Source organism: Myotis nattereri, assembly GCF_964212035.1.
Source record: "Myotis nattereri genome assembly, chromosome: 5".
NCBI classification, from domain to species: domain Eukaryota; kingdom Metazoa; phylum Chordata; class Mammalia; order Chiroptera; family Vespertilionidae; genus Myotis; species Myotis nattereri.
The window spans coordinates 61,213,513-61,235,742 of NC_138080.1; the positions used below are offsets into that span (position 1 = coordinate 61,213,513).

Here is a 22,230-nt window from a genome sequence, read left to right on the forward strand (position 1 = left end):
TTGTTAAATTGAGTTTTTTTTGGAATAGGGAAGCCTACAATTTTCAAAACTAGAACAAATTCATATAAGTTGGTAATTTTCCTTTCTAAAGAGAGGACAGGAGAACATTCCAATACACAACATTTGGGCTACAGGTGTTGTATGCAGCCCATAATCTAATTTCAGGAGCTTCCTGACCGTACACCTGGGAAATTCCGGCCAGAGAGGGCCTAACTCGGCTTTGCAACGGTACAGCTTGTGCTTATCCAGTGCCTATCCAGTTCTTGCTACTCTTTACTCAAAAGGCCTGAGAGCTGATTGGCTTAGCCTGGGAAGAGTGACTACAATTTGTGTTCATTGGACATACGATTTTCAAAATAAAATTTAAATCCCACAATAACTTCTGCAAAGTAAGAAAAATAACTATTGAATACCATGTTTTCAAAATGAGGTGAGCACATTTTGTATTAAAGATGTTCTTTGTCTGGTCTGTAACTTTAAAATATCTCAGTTTAAAAATACAATGTTGAGACAAAGCATATTTTGTAATTTCATTGATAAAAAAATTTTCAGAGAAATCAAAAAATGAAGTCAGCTTTAAAAGGGCTTTGATCAGATACTGTAGTGTTTGTTATTAGTTTCCACAATTTCAGCAAAGAAAATGAAACCATTCTCTGGTAAAAGAAAAAGGAATAGTCATATATACAGTTGCAGATATTATTTTCTGATATTAAAATTTGCTTTTTCCCCTCCAAATCAGCCTTCATGGAAAAGTCTTAAGGGTCACCATTGCTGATGAATAATTTTTTTTTAGTATATTTTATTGATTTTTTACAGAGAGGAAGGGAGAGAGATAGAGAGTTAGAAACATTGATGAGAGAGAAACATCGATCAGCTGCCTCTTGCACATCTCCCACTGGGGATGTGCCCGAACCCAGGTGCATGCCCTTGACCGGAATCGAACCTGGGACCCCTCAGTCCGCAGGCCGACGCTCTAGCCGCTGAGCCAAACCGGTTTCGGCTGATGAATAATTTTTAAGTCACTGTTTTGGTTGTAGTTTAATTGGCTCTGCTTTATATTTTAGGAAGATGGGAAATAGAAGAACTGAAGGAAAACCGAGTGCCCGGTGACAGAGGACTGGTGTTGAAGTCCAGAGCAAAGCATCATGCAATATCTGCTACATTGGCAAAACCCTTCACTTTTGCTGATAAACCTTTGATAGTTCAGTAAGTTTTATGTTTTTAAAGATTTTCTTAAATTTATATTAGTTTTATATAATTTGATTTGTGAGTATAACTATAATGGTTATAAAATGGGCTAAAAATCCAGACTTTCCTTTTCAGTTTTACTTAAACACACAGTGCATGTGTACACACAAACACTCTTAGGTTTTGAGTGAAAAGCAGTTAATTCTATATAATAAAAGGGTAATATGCAAATTGACCCTAACGGCAGAATGACTGCTCGACCAGTCACTATGAGGCATACTGACTACTTCTCAGTCCCTTTCCCTGGCTGGCAGGCTCCAATTGCCCGGTGGCACACGGGGAACTAGGGTTAGGGGGTGGCACCAGCTGCAGGCAGCCAGGGAAGATGGCCCTGATCTCAGGCCAGGCCTAAGGACCATACCTGCGCATGAATTTTGTGCACTGGGCCTCTAGTTTAAAAATAATAGACAGTGATTGAGTCTAGACATAATAGGATAATTAAGCTATATTTACATTTATAGATATAATTTACAAATTGCTCTTTCTTGTGCTTAGCTTTTCATAGAGCACTTTGTTCCTCAAGTTACCTATAATAAAGCTATATCTTTTTATGTTATTTTACCTAAAATAGTGAATGTGTATATTTAAGTCACGTTGTACACCATTTATTTTACTTTATAGTTTTCAAAGACCCGAATTTCTTTGACAGCTACTGCCTAAAATAAAACTATTGAGAAGGCTTTGAGGAAAACAAACTGTCCTTTATTTAAAAAATGAAAAAGGATAAAACAAAACCTTTCTTCTGATCATAAGAGAAGCTAACATTTTTTTTTCATTTTTTGACATATTAACTGATGCCTACTTTAATAATATAGAAAAGGAATATAGTTAAATGAAAATTACATTGCCCACATATTCAAATGTTATTTATTAATTGAAAATTTTAATATCAATTCAAATCTTAAAGTTAACCATGGTATGAAAACTATAGGATTGAGTTCACACATAACATTAAAAAATTTTACTAGCATAACACGTTTAAAATTCATCTATTATTACAACTTAATTTAAACATTTTTATAATATTAATTATAATTTTATAATTTTTCATAATTTATGAAAGCAATGGTAGTTTTGACTCATAAAAACCAATGTAGGAAATTTAGAAAATTTTAGTCATGAGAAAATAAACTCTCCCTTGCACAATTATACTTACATTGTTCCTTTTTTTTTTTTTTTAAGAAGTCAAGTAAATTTAGTTTTTATTTCTCCTTGATTTTTATTTATCTTTATTGTTGAAAGTGTTACAGATGCCCCCTTTTTTTCCCCTTTGGCACCTTCCTGTCACTCCCGCCCCCTCCCCAGACCTCTACCTCACTATTAGTTTATCTCTTCCCGAGCACCTCCCCCCACCCCCCCGAGAATCCTTAGTCTGTTGCATGCTCCATGTCTCTGGATCTATTTCGTTTGTCAGTTTATTTTGTTCATTAGATTTCACATATAAGTGAGATCATGTATTATTTGTCTTTCTCTGACTGGATTATTTCACTTAGCATAATACTCTCTAGGTCCCTCCATGTTGTCTCAAAGGGTAAGAGGTCCTTCTTTTTTATAGCTGCATAGTATTCCATTGAATAAATGTATCACAGTTTTTTTTTATCCACTCATCTACTGATGGGCACTTGGGCTGTTTCCAGCACCAAAATGAAAAGGGAACAGCTGGAAAGAATATATTTGCCAATGATAAATCTTATAAAGGGCTAGTTCCCAAAATATAGAAAGTACTCATGTAACTCAACAAAGGGAAAACAAACAATCCAGTTTAAAAAATGGGCAGGGGACCTAAACAGACACTTCTCTAAAGAGGACACACAAATGGCCAAGAGACATGAAAAAATGGTCAGTGTCACTAATAATCAGAGAGATGCAAGTTAAAATGATAAGGAGGTACTACCTCATACCTGTCAGAATGGCTGCCGTCAATAAATCAACAAACTGCTGGAAAGGATGTGGAGAAAAGGGAACCCTAGTACACTGCTGGTGGGAATGCAAACTGGTGCAACCAGTACGGAAAACAGTGTGGAGTTTCCTCAAAAAAATTAAAAATGGAACTACCATTTGATCCAGTGATCCCACTCCCAGGAATATATCCTAAGAAACCTGAAACACCAGTCAGAAAGAATATATGTGCCCCTATGTTTATAGCAGTGTTATTTACAATAGTTAAGAGAAGTTAACATTTTGAGCATTTATTTACCCATTGCTGTGACAGGGTAATCATCATGACAGTCCTTTGAGGTGTAGGTATGGGCAGTGTGCCCATATGATAGATGAGCAACTAGAGACTTAGAGCTTAAATAATTTGCCTTTACCCTCAGAGTCACTAGAGTAAGTGGCAGAATCAAGAATAAATCTCAGGTCTTTTTTACTCCAAAGTATACACTTGTCACCATATTGTAGAGATCTTGAAAACTAAAGCAGAGTAAAAATAGGAGGGGAGATAACCATGATCTGGCATCTCAGATAATCACTCAAAATGTTACTGTATTTCTTGTTCTTTTCAATACAAAATGTATACACTAACTGTGTTCACACTGTTAAAGTTTTGTATTCTATTTTTCTTTTACTCTATTATCACTAAAGTTTCTTTTAGAAAGATTTTAAACAATAGTTCATTAAAATTACCACTAGTTTCTGTTATTTTTCTAGTTTTTATCTTTCTTTTTTTATATATATCTATCACATCTATAGATATATACATTTTTAAAGTTGATTTTAGAGAGGAAGGGAGAGGGAGAGGGAGATAGAAACATCAACGATGAGAGAGAATCATTGATCAGCTGCCTTCTGTACGCCCCCTACTGGGGATCGAGCCTGCAACCTGGGCATGTGCCCTTGACCAGAATCAAACCTGGGACCCTTCAGTCTGCATGCCGACGCTCTGTCCATTGAGCCAAACCGGCTAGGGCTAGTTTTTATCTTTCTTAGCCTTAAATTCATTAAACCAAATCATAACTTTTTGGTTTTCACTGTTTTTCACTGATAGACAGTTCCTCATTGATTATATAATTTGTAATTAATCACTTTACCCAAATTCTCTTCTAAATACTGTTTAATAAGTCTGTGTCTCATTGCCTAACTAGTTCGTTAAAGTGTTTGTTTGTTTGTTTGTGTGTATGTGGGGGGAATTTTTTGCTGAGAAGTACTCAGTGTTGTAAATCCATGAAAAGACACTCATGTCAGTTCTCTCCTCTAGCTGTTATACTATATTTCCCATCTCTCCTGGCTGTTAAAATCTGAAATACTCCAAGTTATTGATTGAAATTATGTACAATTCTTTAACATAGTTAGGTATAATTGAACTAAAAGACAAATTAGTAGTTTACTGGATATCTATGATCATTAGCAATTCCTTAGAGTTCTATTGCTGTGGCTATCTATGGTCCTCATAGTCTGTTTTTTAGTCTGTTAAGAAATATGTAGGGTATACCTTATCTGAATTTGAAGTTTCCTATTATTGTTTTAGTCAAAGTATTTTATTCTTAATTCTGCAGTTTTGATGAAAAAATTATTTCAAAAGTTAGTTGGCTTTTTAATACCTGATAATCATTCTACTTTTAACGTTTTAAGGATGTGCATAGAGAAAGCATTTCTGCCTATGTTCTCTAGGCTGTGGATGTGCTTATAATGGGCTTTCTGGCAATATAAAATATTCATGTTTAAATGAATGGAGAGTGATGTAGTAGATTTTTTAAGAGCAATTAGTAATTTTTACTTATCAGCAGTGTGATTTTTTTCCCCTTTATTTAGATATGAAGTAAATTTTCAAGATGGTATTGATTGTGGAGGTGCATACATTAAACTCCTAGCAGACACTGATGATTTGAATCTGGTATGATATTTTAATGTTAATAAGTATTAAAGTTAATAAGTACTTTAAGGAGTAATTGATAAAATTAAAAAATTTTAATTTTCAACTGAAATTGAAAACAACTTTGAAAATCTTTATCTAACATTAGTTTTCATGGCTTTTACAGTGTGCCTTCAAGTTTGATGTACAGCTGTATTACTTGATGGCATCAATTTTTGTAATTTTTAGCAACACAAAAAAATTTTCCATGTCTATAAATAAGAAATTACATGGTGCTTATAAATGTCAGTGAAAGATCAACTTAGAGTTATTTTCTTTACCAAATAAGAATCATAAATTTGTTCAGAAAAATAAGATAACAGAGCAAAGTAGTGAAACAGAATGATCAAAGAACTAAATAAAAAAGGTGGGCCAATTCAGAAATTGGCAGCCCACAAAACGTAACTAAAAATGTTTCATAAAGAAGCAGCTTGTATTAAGCCCATTTGAAGGCTGGGGATGTTGAATTCGTATAGCGTTCTTCTACAAGAGGCTGGCAGGGTGCCTGCATACAGCAGGAATATGATGCAGGAGATAGTGAGATACCTGTCAGAACACATGGCTCTGTACAGGCTGTGGACATGGAGTGAAGGAGTCCTGCACCACTATTTGGACCTGGTAAAGGGGAGGTTATATAATAAATGTGCAGGCTCTTGTTTAGGTATTACCAGGTGACAATCACCAGAGGGTATAATGACAATAATAAAACCTAGTGCCAAGTATTTCTTTAAGCACTTTATCTGATTAATTCAGTTGATTCTCAGAGAAACCTTTTAACATAGGTACTATTATTATCTCCATACTTCAGAGGTGATGAAACAAAACTACAGAGCGGTTAAGGAATTTGCCAGGGCCACATGCAGCTAATATAAGTGGCAGTGGTGGGACTTGAACCCCAGCATCTTACTCTAGATCCAGTGCTCTTAACCAGTATGCCATGTCAAATGAGAAATTACTAGCAGTAAAACAGCAGGAAAAACAGTCTCTGTGTCTGTTTTTGTTTCTGAATTTCTCTTCACTCTGCTCAGGAGGGTCATTTTCTAGTGTATTCCTGAATAATAGTGATGGATAATTGTTGTCTTGAGGTCATAAATATGCTTTTCTCTATGCTGAATTTTCTTAATAAAATATTAGTAATACAGATTTGCATAAAGTAAATAAGCTTATTATGATGCTGCTAGGGTGGCTTCAGCTTCCCTCCTACATCTTTATGAAGGAAGAAGTGTGTGCTTTAAAAAAATTTATTTTGAATAGTATTTGTCATTTTTCCACATCCTTTTTTTTTTTGTCATGTGTGTTAAATAATTCTTTGGTGAATTAGCATTTAATACATTTTTGTAAAGTCGGCCCAATTGGATAGACTAGAGAAATTCATTAAATACTCTAATTCTGGATTAATCCCATCACTCATCTCTCTTTGAAGGAAAACTTTCATGATAAAACATCCTATACCATTATGTTTGGACCAGATAAATGTGGAGAAGATTATAAACTTCATTTTATCTTCAGACATAAACACCCCAAAACTGGAGTTTTTGAAGAGAAACATGCCAAACCTCCAGAAGTAGACCTGAAAAAGTTCTTTACAGACAGGAAGACTCATCTATATACCCTTGGTATATCCTTTTCATTCATTCATTCATTCAAAAATATTTGCTGACTGCTGATATTTTTCATGGCAAGTGCTTTGGGAGAAACAAACATGGATCCTATCTTTTTAGGAAAAAAGACAGGTATAGTTCTAATATAGGTAGGAAGTAAAATACCATTTGAGAGGTACAGATGAGATAGACAAGAGTTCAAAATCAGTATCACTTCCAGTTTGGTGACTCTGAGAAAACCTAGTAAAGGAGATTGTATCTGAACTAGTCTTGAAATGTAGATAGAATATGGAAGGTAGGAGGAGAAAAGGATGTTTTAGGCACTATGATATTAGTAGTGCTGTAAGAATAGAAAGCTGGAAATAAGATCAAAGAGGAAGAAGTCTGTAAGGCCAAGCTGAAAGCTTAGACTTTATTCCAGAGGCAGTTGTGATTACTGATAGGTCCTACCTCAGGGTGGTTGTGTCTATATCTAAACTTGGAAAGGGAAAGCATTGAGCAACCATGTATTAACATACCTAGCTTTACTTTATGAAAATAGGAGTCTGTTTTCAGGGGGCAGAACTTTATAGAGATCATTCCCCCCCCCCTTCCCAAGTACATATGGTTGTAGAGCTATGGTCTGCCCAGGATTCTGTAAAATCACAGCATGAGAATCCAACAGGACAACTCCATCCAAGACTGAGGCATTTCAGCTTTCCTCCCAAAGACTGCAGTTGCAGAAATATTCGGCTGATCTGCACAGGCAAAGACCAGTTTCATTTTTAATGGAAACATTGATATCAAAGACTGTATATGAAATTGGAAAATAGTACTGGACGTTTTGGGGAACATATGTTGTAGAAATCATGTGAAATTATAACTAAGACAAATTAATGTAATCAGACTTTACTGTACAAACCTGGTCAGAAACAATTTGGTAGTATATATTAAAGACCATAAGAGGTTTATATCTTTTGAAACCACAGTTCCACTTTCAAGAATTTATCCAAATGACCTCTGTGTGAAAATATGCTATAAATTAGAAGCAACCCACGTGCCATATTAGTGGTTTTCTTTACAATGCAAAATGATAACTATGAAATGTTTAGCAACAGGAAAGCAATGCTTATAATATTAAAATAGGGAAAGAAAAGATTCAAATTGGAGGCACGTCATAGTGGCCACTAGGAAGGTATGCAAGCACATAGAAAAAGACTAGGAAAAAAAAGAAGTAAAATTGTCATTCATCATCTCATATGTACCATGCTCTATGCTAGGCACTTTGTTTAGAACCATCATGTGAGGGGAGCAGTTTCTATTTTGCCTTAATTTAGCTTAAGTAACTTGCCCTAAGAAGCAATAGTAACTGATAGGACTGGAATTGAAATTCAGGTGTGACTCTTAAACACTTGCTTTTCTATATATAGGATTTTACTATATATAAAATCTTTATTGTGCTAAGATTCGATGACCTTTTTCTTTAGGAAAAAAACCCCTCTGTAATACTGTTATATTTTTATAACATTGTTCTATAATTGTTCTAAGTACCTTACAGAGTACCTTCTGTAAACTGGAAGGGGGTCACTAGGTAAAATTTATATCTTTGGAAAGAATGATAGATGAAAATAGCTGCCTAACATTTGTTTCCAATAAGCTAAGGAAATACAAGCTGCCAACAAATGTCAGGATCGTCGGACTCACCTAGTTAATGGGCTATGGCTTCCTGAAGAAACGGCTCTGAAATAGAGCCAGTCTCCAGAGGGTTCAGTCACAGCAATGCCAAATTATGTCAAACTCAAGTACTGCAATTCAGACACAAACCCAAATAATGCAAACACACACTCAATATTTTCTCTTCTTTTCTCCACTATTTCCTCTTCTACTAACAGCTGAGATTATAACACAATATTACTACAACAAAGGAAAAAAGTCAAGCTAAGAGTAAGAGTAAGACAGTAAATGCAAAACAGTACTAACTAGATCCTTCCTAATTCAAGAAAAAAGGTGTTTCTCAAGAAAAATCTTGTAAAGAATGTTTTCTGAATAAATTTCACAATTGAAATTGATTTTTTTAAAAATTAGAGTTTAAAAAGTACACAACAAATAAGTGTTATGTAAAAAACATCTTTGGACAAAAAAAATCCATTGAGAAGTAATGGTGCATTTTTTTAAAATTATGTTGTTACTTAAAATTTTATCTTTGATTTTAGAAATCACTAAATCTAGTGATTTCAGCATATTTTAACTTAATACATTGGTAACTCCTCTATTTCTAGTTGAGAGAAAATTTTACCCATGAAGTTTAGGGTAGTTTTATTATTTAAAAGATTATTTTTAAATGTCTATCAATAAGATAACTATAATATATTTAAATTGGTCTTTAGTGATGAATCCAGATAACACATTTGAAGTGTTAATTGATCAAATAGTTGTAAACAAAGGAAGCCTACTAGAGGATGTGGTTCCTTCTATCAATCCTCCCAAAGAAATTGAAGATGCCAGCGATAAAAAACCTGACGACTGGGATGAAAGAGCAAAAATTCCAGATCCTTCTGCCATCAAACCAGACGACTGGTAAGCAAAGTTTTTGGTAGTAAGGCATTATTTGGTATAATTAAATAATGGCACAAAACCTCTAAGTGAAGTTTACTACTAATGAAATGTATTATTTTAAACACCAAAACTACTTATTTTGATTATTTTGGGTGAAGTACTTTTGTAAAATAGATTTGGAACTTTCCTGCTTTTTAATTATCTTAATTTTCATTTTAATTTAATTAACATTTTAACTTGGTTGCTTTTTTTCAATGTATTTTTATTTTTATGCTCCCAGTGCTATGGAGAGAAAGTTCCATAACGCTAACACATTATCACTTTATTTTAATTTCTAGTTGAATCTTTGTCATGTGTATGCATATTTTGCAGAGTTGTAGTCTTTTCCATTACTTAGACTTAAAATAGGTATGTCTTCAACATCTTATAAAACTATATAGAAGTCAGTCATGCCAGTTTGCTTAACCATAATTGTTTTGCTAGCTGAGTATTTGTGTCATTTTTATTCTACAGGATTATGAATATTTTCCCTAAAAGAAATGTATTCAATTCCTGAGTTCCCATAGCTTGAGTCCAGATGGTGAGAGATACCTGTATATGTCTCTATTTCCTCTATTCCCAATAACCTTATCATTTTTTTTTTCTGCTGATTGGGTAACAGTTCTGGTTTCGCTAAGTGGATTATCTGTCTGTTTATATTTAACCCACTATATTAGTTATCTATTGCTATATAACAAATTATCTAAAAACTTAGCAGCTGAAGACAAGAGACATAGCACATCCAGTTCCTGAGCTGGGGATCTGGGAGTGGTTAGCTGTGTGGTGTGAATACTAAGTATGAGTTTATAAAGTTCTGTTCTTATTTCACTAAGTTTTTTTTTCATGAATAAGTGTTGGATTTTGTAAAATGCTTTTGTGCATCTATTGAAATTATCATATAGATTTCCTCCTTTATTTTCTTAGTATGGTAAATTATATTGATTGATTTTCTAACCTTACAGTCCACTTGGTCAGCAATTATTGTTCTTTGTATATTTGCTAGATTCTAATTGCTTTTTTTCTGTCAGGTGTAGTATAGTATAATTTCATATAGTTAAATTCATATATATATATATATGAATATAGTTCTGTTAGTTGTAATGGACATAAACAATGATGTAACCACGACCACAATCATGACATAGAATATTTACATCATCCAAAAAGGTCCATATCCTTTTGTAATCAATTTCCTCTTCCCATCCTTAACCCCAGAGGACAACCACTGATCTGATTTCTGTCCCTTATAGTTTTGTCTTTTTTAGACTATCATATGAAATGAAATCATACAGTGTATAGCTTTTGTTTCTGGCTTCTTTCACTTAGAATAAGCTTTTTGAGATTATTGTAATTATTGATGTGGTTGGATGCAAACCTACCAACTCACTATTGTTTTCTGTTTGTCCCATATATTCTGAGGTTCTTTGTAAAAAGATTTCCTGACTTCTTTTGGATTGAGCTATTTTATTTTATTTATTTTATTATTCTACTTTTTTCTTTTACGTTAGCTTATTAGCTTCATTCTGGTTTATTTTACTGGTTACTCTAGGGTTTACAATATGTATCTTTAACTTATTTCAGTCTACTTTCAAGTAGTATTAAACCACTTCATGTCTAAGTGAACATTTCCCCCTTCCATCCTCTGTGCTTTCATCATATATTTACTTCTATGTATGTGTGAAGGCCACACGTATTTATTCTTCAGTCGGTGTCTTTTAATCAGACAATTAAGGGGAAAGTCCTTTTAATTACCCACATATTGACCATTTCTAGTACTCATTCTTTTTTTAAAAAAAAAATCCTCACCCAAGGGTATTCTTACTGGTTTTAGAGAGAGGCAAATAGGAAGAGAGAGAGAGAGAGAGGCAGAGAGGAAAGAGTAGAGAGGAGAGGGAGGGAGAGAGAGAGAGAGAGAGAGAGAGAGAGAGAGAGAGAGAGAGAGATGTGAGAATGATTGATTGCCTTCCTTACGTGCCCCGACAAGGGATTGAACCAGCAACTTATGTATGTGCCCTGATTGGGAATCGAACCCACAACCTTTTGGTGTATGGGACAAGGCTTCAAACAACTGAGACATACCAGCCAGGGCTCTTGTACTCTTATTCTTTAGTGTAGATATAAATTTCCATCTGTTACTGTTTTCCTTTTGCCTGATAAACTTCTCCTAACACATTGTAGTGTGTGTCTGCTATCATTGAATTCTCTCAGCTTGGATTTGTTTGAAGATGTCTTTATTTTGTTTTCCCTTTTGAAGGATATTTTCACTGTTGGATTAAGGTTGATAGTTATTTTGCAACAGTCATGTCTTTTCTTGGACCTTGCATTGCTTCTGATGAGAAGTCAGTTGTTCCCATCTTAGTTCTTCTTTACCTAATATGTCATTTTTTTTTCCTGTTGGGTCTTAAGATTTATTTTATTATTACCAGGTTTAAACAGTTTGATTTTCTTATCCCTTGATGTAGATTTTTTGCGTGTGTTTTTCTTCCTTTGTTTTTTTTTTAGTTTTTTGGAATGTGGATTTATAGTTTGAATCAAATTCAGGTAACATTTGGCCATTATTTCTTTAAATATTTATATATACCTCCTCATTTCTTTTTGGAGGGCACCACTTAATGTATATTAGATTGCTTTATATTACCCCACAGGTCACTGAGGATCTGTTGTGTTTTTTTAACCAATTTTTCTCTTTATGCTTCATTTTGGAAAGTGTCTATTTCAATTTCTTTAAGTTCTTGATTGTTTGTGAACATTGAGGTTACTACCTTTTCAGAACACAGAGTGTTGCTCCTGGAACCAGAAGTGTTAACTGATTAGCTCTCTTGTAGATAAAGAGGGATACTGATTAGTAATGAAAATGTCTACTTTCAGGCAAATAGTATAATAGGGAAGTAACTTGTTCAAGGAGGGAAGAACACTACAGTTTTTTAAACAATAAAAAATCACTTATTAGAGTATCACTTTATGAATTTATACTATCAGAAAAGGTAGGACTTCATCCTCCTTGTAGGTTTTCTAACATTGCTTCATATTTGTTTCCCCACAAAGTGTAACACTGATACTGGGAAATAAGTTTGCCCTTAAATGAGAGAAACTTCATATAGAGACCTCACTCTGATTGGTGACATGTATTAGAAGTTGTCATATATATATAAGTGTACAAGAAATGCTCCCTTAAATTTTAAACTCTGGTTATTCTGAGTCCTCAGAGACTCAAGATAACACTGACATCAGCCAAGTACCAGTCTTTACACAGAGAGTTGATTGTTTTAGTTTATTTGTTTATTTTATCTTGATTGGAAAATCATAACATAGTCTCTTTTGAAATTTCTACTTTTCTATAAAAGTTATATTAGTAGTTCTATTCAGTACATATTAAAGTTGTGGTTATATATTTTAGAGTGTACAAAGTTCTATTTTTAAATTAAAATTACTAAAATTAAATATTTAAAAATATTAGTGTAGGAAAGACCTTTCTAAATATGATATAAAATTGAAAAATTAAAAAGAAAATATTAACAAATTTTAACTACACTAAAATAAATGATTTTTACATGGCAAAAAAATCACCATAAACTATAATAAAAAAACATGAGAAACTAGACAAAATATTTTAAATTCATATAGCTGACTATACTAGTAGAGGGCTAATAGTTTACTAATTTCTAATATATTCCAGGATATTCATTATAGCCTTATTTGTAATAATACATTTTGGAGAACACTGAATGCCCCTCAGCTGTAGATAGGCTAAATAAATAATGCTATACCCTCCAAGGAGAAGACTGTGGAACTGTTAGAAAGAATGAAGCAGATGCATGTGTACATAAAATAGGGCTCCTTGGGCAGACTTCACATGTCAACATCCAATATGTATTTGTTGATGAATGACTGAGTTTTAAATGACAAAAGCAACACTTAACATATTTTATATAGAATGCTCTTTGTATAAAAAAGAATATATACATGTGTGCATGTATGCATAGAGTGCAACAGGAGCAATGTACAAAAAACTGGCAAGTTAGTGGAAGATTTAGGTGATGAGAGATGGGAACATAGTAGGCACAAAGAAGTGCAGGAAGTACTTTTGGTACCATCTGAATTTTGTACCGTGCATTTGTAAACCTTTGAATAATTAATAACTAACATAAAATCCTGGACTTACAGGGATGAAAGTGAACCTGCCCAGATAGAAGATTTAAGTGCTGTTAAACCTGACGGCTGGCTTGATGATGAACCGAAATTTATTCCAGATCCCAGTGCTGAGAAGCCTGATGACTGGTAGGCATCTTACATCTCCAGAGGTCCATCCATTGCATGTTTCTTAGTTGCTTTTTTGTTGCTAGTGTATATGACTGACAGTAGAGAATTGAGGTTATTATATTTGCTTTGTTTTAATGTCCTAAGGAATGAAGACATGGATGGAGAATGGGAGGCACCTCTTATTTCCAATCCAGCCTGTCAGATTGGGTGTGGTGAATGGAAATCTCCCATGATAGATAACCCAAAATATAAGGGAGTATGGAGACCTCCAATGATAGATAATCCTAATTACCAGGTAAGGACCACTTGTTCCAATCCCATTGTAGAGTCAAAATGTTATGCTGGTTCTATTATACTAGTGCGCCGGTGTACAGATTCATGCACATTGAAAGGAAATTAATTAGAAAGTGGCCGGCGGGGCCGGATTGGGTAAGACGGGGCAGCACCATGGCTCACAGGGCAGCTGCAGAGTGAGCGGGGTCCCTCCAGCAGGTGGGGTCCCTCGGCCTGGCCTGTGGGGATCGGGACAAAACTGGCTCTCTGATATCCCCAGAGGGGTCCCGGATTGCGAGAGGGCAGCTCTCGGGTGACACACCCCGGAATCAGGCTCCCTCCTCTCTGGTTTTGGGGTATGTCACTTGAGAACCACTGCTGCCAAGTTACCGCAGTTTGGCAGCTTCTGCATTGAGTGTCTGCCACCTGGTGGTCAGTGTGCATCATAGCAACTGGTCATATGGTCAGATGGTTGCTTAGCCTTTTATATATATAGATATCTAGTTATTAATGTTACATTAACATTAGAAAATTGATTTGTAATAGTGTGCCTTTGGCTATTTTAAGAACTCAAAGAAGATAAACTCCAACTAATCTATAATAATAAAAGTGTAATATACTAATTATACCGGACGTCCTTCCAGACAAAGCTGGGGCTGTGAGGGAAGCCTGGGTCCTGGGCGCCTGCTGGCAGCTGGAGGGAAGCCCAGGTCCTGGGTGCCAGAGGGAAGCCAGTGCCGGCAGCCGGGGAAAGGAAGGCCTACTCTTGCACAAATTTTGTGCATCAGGCCTCTAGTTTATATTTTAAAAGTAAAACATTCTTTAATTTTCTGGAGAAATAAAGAACTGGAGATCAGTCACTTCATACTCTATTTTCCCTAATAATCATTGTGGAATAAAGTTCTATTTTAGAATGAAATATAAGAAATGACTTCTGATTAAGAGGACTGCCTGTGCTTAACTAATGTGCTGCTTACTTTCTGGTGTTATTAAACTTTGGATTTTTTTTTTTCTAAAACGAGTCAGATAGCTTTTGAGTGTACCTACTTTTTTGTAGTAGAAGTCCATTATGTTACCCATTTAACCTTGCATTTTTATCTAATTATTCATTGACATTGTCTAACATGTATTTTACATATGCAGTTACATATTCTAATTGCTCACTTTAGTTTTTATTCATAGCATTTATCACCAAATATTTATTTTGGAAACTTTTTTCTTTAATGTCTGTCTCCCTAATCAGACTTTACCCTCCATAGTATAAGAACTATGTCCATCACTGTACCCCTAGCTCTGGCATAGTGCCTGGCACGGAATAGCTACACATGATGTCAGAGTGAGTCAGTGAGTGATCATACTGTCAAACTGATTTAATTGGATTGCGTTTAATCGTTTCACACCTAATGGAACTTTTTTGTTGGATAGTTGTTCTGAGGTTCAACCATGATTAATGCCTGTCATCTACACTAATAAAAGAGAAAAATGGTAATTGGCGTACGGCGATACTGTTTTCATTGGCTAATCAGGGCTATATGCAAATTAACTGCCAACTAAGATTGGCAGTTAACTGCCAACTAAGATTGGCAGTAAACTGCCAACAAGATGGTGGCTAATTTGCATATGTAGGCACAATGCAGGGAGGCGAAAGGGAAAGCAGGAAGAAGCCCCCTGCCACTGACAGTGATCTGAAACCCAGGGGGGAACTAAGAGCTGGGGGGCAGGGCAAAGGCGGCCCCAGGGCCGCCTTTGCCCTGCCCCCCAGCCATGATCAGAGAATCAGGCGCCTTTGCCGCCCTGGCCAGTGATAGCAGGAAGTAGGGGTGGAGCCAGCGATGGGAGCTGGGCATGGTCGAAGCTGGCAGTCCCAGGAGCTAGGGGTCCCTTGCCTGGGCCTAAAGCGAAGCCCATGATCGCGGCGCCCCCCGCTGCCACTGCAGGTCCCCGCTGCCTGGGCTGGACGCCTAGGCCAGAGGCGTTAGGCCTGGGCAGGGGCGGAGCCTGCAACTGAGGGGAGCTGGTGGTCCCCTGCCCAGGCCTGACACCTCTGCCAGAGGCCTCAGGCCTGGTCAAGGGGCCGATCCGGTGATTGGTGATCGGAGGGTGATGAGGGTCAACTCCTCTGGCCGAGGCATCAGGCCTGGGCGGGGGGCAGAGCCGGGGATTGGGGGGATATGATGGTCCCCTTGCCCAGGCCTGAAGCCTGGGTCAGAGGCGTCAGGCTTGGGCGGGGGGTGGAGCAAGCGATCAGAGGGAGATGGGGGTCCCCTGCCCAGGCATGATTCCTGGGCCAGAGGCCTCAGGCCTGGGCGGGGGCCAGAGCCAGTGATCGGGGGGAGATGGGGGTCCCCTGTCCAAGCCTGACACCTCTGGTGGAGGTGTCAGGCCTGGGCAAGGGGCCGATCAGGCGATCGGAGGGTGATGGGGGTCAACGCCTAGAGCTCCCAGTATGTGAGAGGGGGCAGGCTGGGCTGAGGGACACTCTCCTCCCCCCCCCCCCACACCCAGTGCACGAATTTCGTGCACTGGGCCCCTAGTGGGTATATATTTAAAGGAGTGGCTCTATTTTTGCCAAACAGTGATCTCTATGATTTGGGCAATTTTAATAACATCTTGCCTTAAATTTAGTAAATACTTTACTAAATATAGAAAACGTGTCTACCTGGCCAGGTAGCTCAGTTGGTTAGAGTGTCATCCCGTACACTGAAAGGTTGCGGATTCAGTTCCAAGTCAGGGCACATGCCTGGGGCGTGTATGGGAGGCAACCAATTGATGTCTCTCTCTCTCTCTTTCTCAAAATCATTAAAAAACATATCCTCAGGTGAGGGTTGAAAAAATCGTGTCTAAAATAGTACCATTTACTTGTGAAATTTAATTACTCAAGTTTCTTTGTGTGTTGGATTTTCACTCTGCCTTTTTTTTAGAGTTTAAAGTCAGTATTATTTACAGGAACATTATGTACAGAATAAGCACAAGATTTCATTTCCATTGAATTATTAATGAATTAATATCAAAGTTTTCTTTTTCTCTAGTTAGTATAGATGATTTCACTAAACAACTACTTCTTAAGTAGCATTTATAGTGAAATTATTTTATTTGAAAATGTCTTCCAATTATTCTTCCTCCAGGGAATTTGGAGTCCTCGAAAAATTCCTAATCCAGATTATTTTGAAGATGATCATCCATTCCTTCTGACTTCTTTCTCTGCTCTTGGTTTAGAGCTTTGGTCTATGACCTCTGATATCTACTTTGATAATTTTATTATCTGTTCGGAAAAGGAAGTAGCAGATCGCTGGGCTGCAGATGGTTGGGGAATGAAAAGAATGATAGCAAATGCTAACGAGGTATGGTACTGACCATATAGTAATAATGGGACTTGGTCCTGGTTATAGTCATGCAAATTATCCTTTAAAAGGTAAATAAATATTTAATAATTATTGAGTACCAAATAAATGTACTTAAATTTATATAGCTAGAATATTTAGCTTTACTATGATACTATATAAACTATATAATGAACATTATATGATACATTATCAACTATATAATGATCTATATTTAAGTCTTCATTTTATTCATTAAATTATGATAGCTATAATGAGGTTATTTGCTGTTATAGAAATGATACTACTTATTTCTATTTGTAGTCTTTGTCTATAAGTCTTTGTCACCTTGTCAGTTCTAGGCCTAAGTGGTAGCAATAATTCCCAGGTTGATTTTATTAATAAGTCCTTTAAAAGTATAGAATGAGTTATCAGAGCTGTATACTTTTAAATGAACCAGATAACACAGGTTGGGGCAAAAGTAGATTTATAGTTATTCAAATAGAAAATAATACAAATCCATAAATAAGAATTTAAGAATAAACTCTGTTTTGCATACTCACAACTGTAAACCTACTTTTGCCCCACCCTATGTATATCTATAAAGACTAATTATAACCTGCAATTTAAACTTACCAAAAAAGAAAATTGTCATTGTTTTTGTTGGTAGGTTAGCAGTTTCCACCTATGTAGTAACATATCTTCTACTACAAAGTCTCCCAACAGCAATGGATGCTAATAATTAATAGGTTTAAACTTTACAAAGTATAAGAAAAGAATATGAAGTATTTTTTAATTTAACAAGTTCACACTCCTTAATATAAAATGCCTAGGTAAAATAAGTTTTGGGGATAGGCTGTATTTCCTGATGAAGGTTTGTAATCTGAGTTACATTTTCATGCTGATTTCCTCTGCAGCCTGGTGTACTTACACAGCTAATGGCAGCTGCTCAAGAGCATCCCTGGCTTTGGCTCATTTATCTTGTGACAGCAGGGCTTCCAATAGTATTAATTATTTCATTTTGTTGGCCAAGGAAAGTAAAGGTAAATAAAATGAATTTCCTTCAACTTAAAAAAAAAAATACCTCTTAGTGTTTAAGAGTTCTATGAATTGAGGAAGTGGTTCTTAAACTAAATTTTGCATAGATTTTTTATTGTGTATGATGTCAGTTATTGCAAATTTTTTTTTAATATAGTGCTTTGTGGTCCTAGCTGGGTAGCTCAGCTGGTTAGTGTCTTGTCCTCATACACCAAGGTTGTGGGTTTGATCCCCGGTCAGGGCACATACAAGAATCAATCAATGAATGAATAAATAAGTAGAACAACAAATGTATCTCTCTCTCTCTCTCTCTTTCTCTCTCTCTCTCTCTCTCTCTCTCTCTCTCTCTCTCTCTCTCTTTCTAAATAAAAACAGTGCTTTGCTTTTAGTAAAAATAGCTTATGTTAAACTACCACAGAAAAAATATGAAGATGCAGAGTATAAAAAACCTGACATATGTAAACCACAGACAAAGGGAGCGCTAGAGCAAAAAGTGAAGGAAGAGAAAGCAGCCCTGGAGAAACCAGTTGACTTGGAAGAGGAAAAAAAGCAAAGTGATGGTGAAATTCTTGAAAAGGGTAAGACAGTGACAGTGATTTATAATGAGGACCCTGGGCAAAGCTCATAAAAACAGTAGATTATCTGGGAAACACTAGCTCTTGTACTACTTGTGTATTGTCAGAATTATACCATCTGAATCCCCAAGAATGCGTGACTATGGCAATGAGGGGTAATCATCCCTGCCTGGGTGTTGTACCCTGAGCAGCCATCACCTTATTCAGGTTTTGTCTTCTAGGAAGAAAGATATTTAAATATTGTTCAGTTGCTTACGAGCCTAGCAACTATGAATTCCACATGCCCTAGCTTTTTGCGAGGACTTTCCTTCACTCCAACAGTGCAGATGAGATGGGCTGTGTAGCCCATGGCCTCTGTACAAGAGAATAGGTGTAAGGCAGGTGACTGCAGCAACAAAATCAACACTTCCAATGGCTATTGTTTATCAGATAGCTTATCAGATCAAATAAATAACTTAATCTCCTGAAAGAGTTGCTGAATCATATGTCCCCTTCCCACCCTATACTAAACTCCTAAGGATGTTAAAGAACTGAGGCTTTTTGGTGGCTCTCCATTGAGACCTCCTCACGAACACCTAGGTAAGTGTAAAACTATTGGCATTTGCCTGTTGTCCCTAGCCAAGATCCAGGTTGAGCCCTTTATGACTTAAATTATGTCGTGAGCACTGTTTTAAACTCTAGTAAGTTTATGAAATAGTTGATTTAAAAACATACACACACATATATTTAAATATGTATAAGTACATATATAAACACACACAGAGATTCTTTGGTTTTCATATTACATACAGACTGCTTAAGAATTCTTTAAATCTGTCCTTCAAATATAACTTATTTATAAAATGTAGTCTAATAATTAGTATTTTTAGTTATTTAAAAAATTTCTAGAATAGATTGTTTTTAAACATTAAAACTTAAATAAACCCTCCTTATTGTATTACTTTTCAGTAGCAAAATTCTAATTCATCAAGCCTTTGCCTTTAATAAAATCTGTATTCCAGAAGAAGAAGGTGAACCTGAGGAAAAGAGTGAAGGAGAAATTGAAATAATAGAAGGACGAGAAGAAGGTAACAAGTCAAATAAGTCTGGATCTGAGGATGAGGTGAGCAACTTTAACAGAAAATAAACCAGTTTCTATGTATGATCATTAGCCAAGTGTTTATGTCAATAAAAGCAGAAATCTGGTTTGTAAAGGATTTTTTTTGCCATTTTCCTCTCAGCTTTCATAAGAGCCTCAATAATGTTTTTGAAATATGTCCATTAAACAAGCAAGAAAATACTGTAATTTATATCATTCTTAATGCCTAATGAAATAGTATAAAGCCAGCCCATGGTTTATAAAATATATAGAGAGGGCTGCATCTATAAAACATTAAAGCTTTATCATTAAAGTATTCTGTTGAAAGGTATAATAAACAGACCATTTGAATATTTAAAAGGTAATTGTGTTTATTACAATTTTCTTAACAGTCATTGTATACACATTCTCATTGATTCAATAATTTACATCGCAGATTCTGAAATATTTCACTTATTGATTGGATAATTGAGTACTATCTGCCTGATATGGTGCTTTTCTCAAATCTTTAGTAAATTTCCCCATTAACTGGATGGGTCTACCCCTTTTTATATCCTGATATGAAATAGCACTTTCCATAGTACCTTTTTAAAGTCAGTTAAGTCAGTTATAGAATCAGAACCACCCAGGTATGATCAGAACCAGAGCTTTTTTTTCTGTCCAGCATATACCCAAGGCCGTTTTCTATACTTCTCCGGCCCTTGAAGAGCTGCATAATCTTGCCCCAGTCACAGCTCTTACTACTTAGCGTTAGATAGGGTGACAGTATATGATGAAATAAACTTTCTATTTTGTCCATTTGAAGAAATCTCCCAAATAAACTTGCTTTATTGTTAATATTTTCTAAAGCTGATTCAGTACAAATACCTGGTTACTGGTCTTAACTGCTTTGTGAGGTTTTAAAGGGGTTTGGAGATCGTTATCTAGGATGAATATCCTAGTTGGGTGGAGGTAATTTTTTCCAGAACAGAGTTTTAAACAGTCATTGTTTCAGCTGTCATTCTCTAAATAATAATACTTGCAATCATTCATGTGCATATATATTCTAGTTACATTTTTTATTAACACTATTACAGATGTCCCCCATTTTCTCCCCTTTCCCCCACTCTCCCCACCCCAGGCCTTTATCACACTATTGTCTGTGTCCATGAGCTATGCATATATGCATATCTGTTCTTTGGTTAATCTTTTTCTGTCCCCCCTCTAGTTACATTTTGCTTCACATAATATTTTGTGTACCTTTAAAATATCTTAATTCCATCTTCCAGTCATTTAGTCTTCTCATATACATTTGTTAGTGAGCTAAAATAAGCCACTTTTTGTATATTATAACCTTCAAAAATAATTTTAACTCTTTTGTATAATCCTATATAATAAAGAGGTAATATGTAAATTAACTCTCATGCCCTCACAAGATGGCTGCCTATGACCAGGCCAGCAGGGGGGTTAGTGAGGGATGAACAAACGACTGAACAGCAGGCTGCATGGGGCGACCAGGCCAGCAGAGGGAGGCAGTTAGGGGCGACCAGGCCAACGGCAGGGGGCGTGGTGCAGTTGGTGACCAGGCCAACAGTGAGGGCTGTTGGGGGCGATTAGGCTGGCAGGGGGGGCAGTAAGAGGCAACTAGGCCGGCGGGAGGGGGGGGCAGTTGGGGGCAACCAGGCAAGCAGTGGGGGCAGTTAGGAGCAACCAGGCTGGTAGAGGCAGTTGGGGGTGACCAGGCTGGCAGTGGGGGCAGTAAGGGGTAACCAGGCCAGCAGGGGGGGAGTTAGGGGCAATCAGGCAGGTGAGCGATTAGGAGCCAGCAGTCCAGGATTGTGAGAGGGATGTCCGACTGCCGGTTTAGGCCCAATCCCTGGGATCGGGCCTAAACCGGCAGTCGGACATCCCTCAAGGGGTCCCGGATTGGAGAGGGTGCAGGCTGGGCTGAGGGGAGCCCCCCCTCCCCCCGGTGCATGAATTTCATGCACCAGGCCTTCAGTATATAACAACTCCATTATTTTATATTGTTACACAAGTTTAATTTATGTGTAAATGCTTATTTTAGACAGATAAAAATTAAAGGAAAGAAAAAACCCAAACCATATATTTGGTGTTTACCTTTCCTCTCTCCTAATTTGTCTCAAAGTACTATATATGCCAGAAATTCTGTAAAACCACTCCAGCAATTCATTACTTACAGAAATACTGTGATGAAGTTAGTGTTTAATATCTGCCAATGAAAATATCATATAATCTTTAATTATGACAATATCATATAATCTTTAAGTTCTAAATCATAATATAAAATTGTGAATTGAGTTTTTAGCAGTATTCCTTGTCAGATGCATATTTGATAAGCAGAGTTATTCTAAAAATGTAATCATGCCAAAAGGTGAAAAGATTAAAACATCAATTTACACATTTTTGGTCA

The 22,230-nt window shown here is 36.3% G+C and overlaps 1 protein-coding gene across 1 annotated transcript in view; it reads left to right on the top strand.

Moving 5' to 3' along the window:
• CLGN (calmegin) overlaps positions 1 to 22,230 on the top strand; it is a 38,616-nt gene that overhangs the window by 15,708 nt on the left and 678 nt on the right. Inside the window, exons 5-14 of the mRNA XM_081092906.1 lie at positions 1,065 to 1,206; positions 4,999 to 5,080; positions 6,522 to 6,714; positions 9,066 to 9,255; positions 13,438 to 13,551; positions 13,678 to 13,828; positions 16,932 to 17,147; positions 18,044 to 18,169; positions 18,583 to 18,742; positions 19,741 to 19,841. Coding sequence (XP_080949032.1) covers positions 1,065 to 1,206; positions 4,999 to 5,080; positions 6,522 to 6,714; positions 9,066 to 9,255; positions 13,438 to 13,551; positions 13,678 to 13,828; positions 16,932 to 17,147; positions 18,044 to 18,169; positions 18,583 to 18,742; positions 19,741 to 19,841 — 1,475 coding nt within the window. The remainder of the gene's footprint in view (positions 1 to 1,064; positions 1,207 to 4,998; positions 5,081 to 6,521; positions 6,715 to 9,065; positions 9,256 to 13,437; positions 13,552 to 13,677; positions 13,829 to 16,931; positions 17,148 to 18,043; positions 18,170 to 18,582; positions 18,743 to 19,740; positions 19,842 to 22,230) is intronic.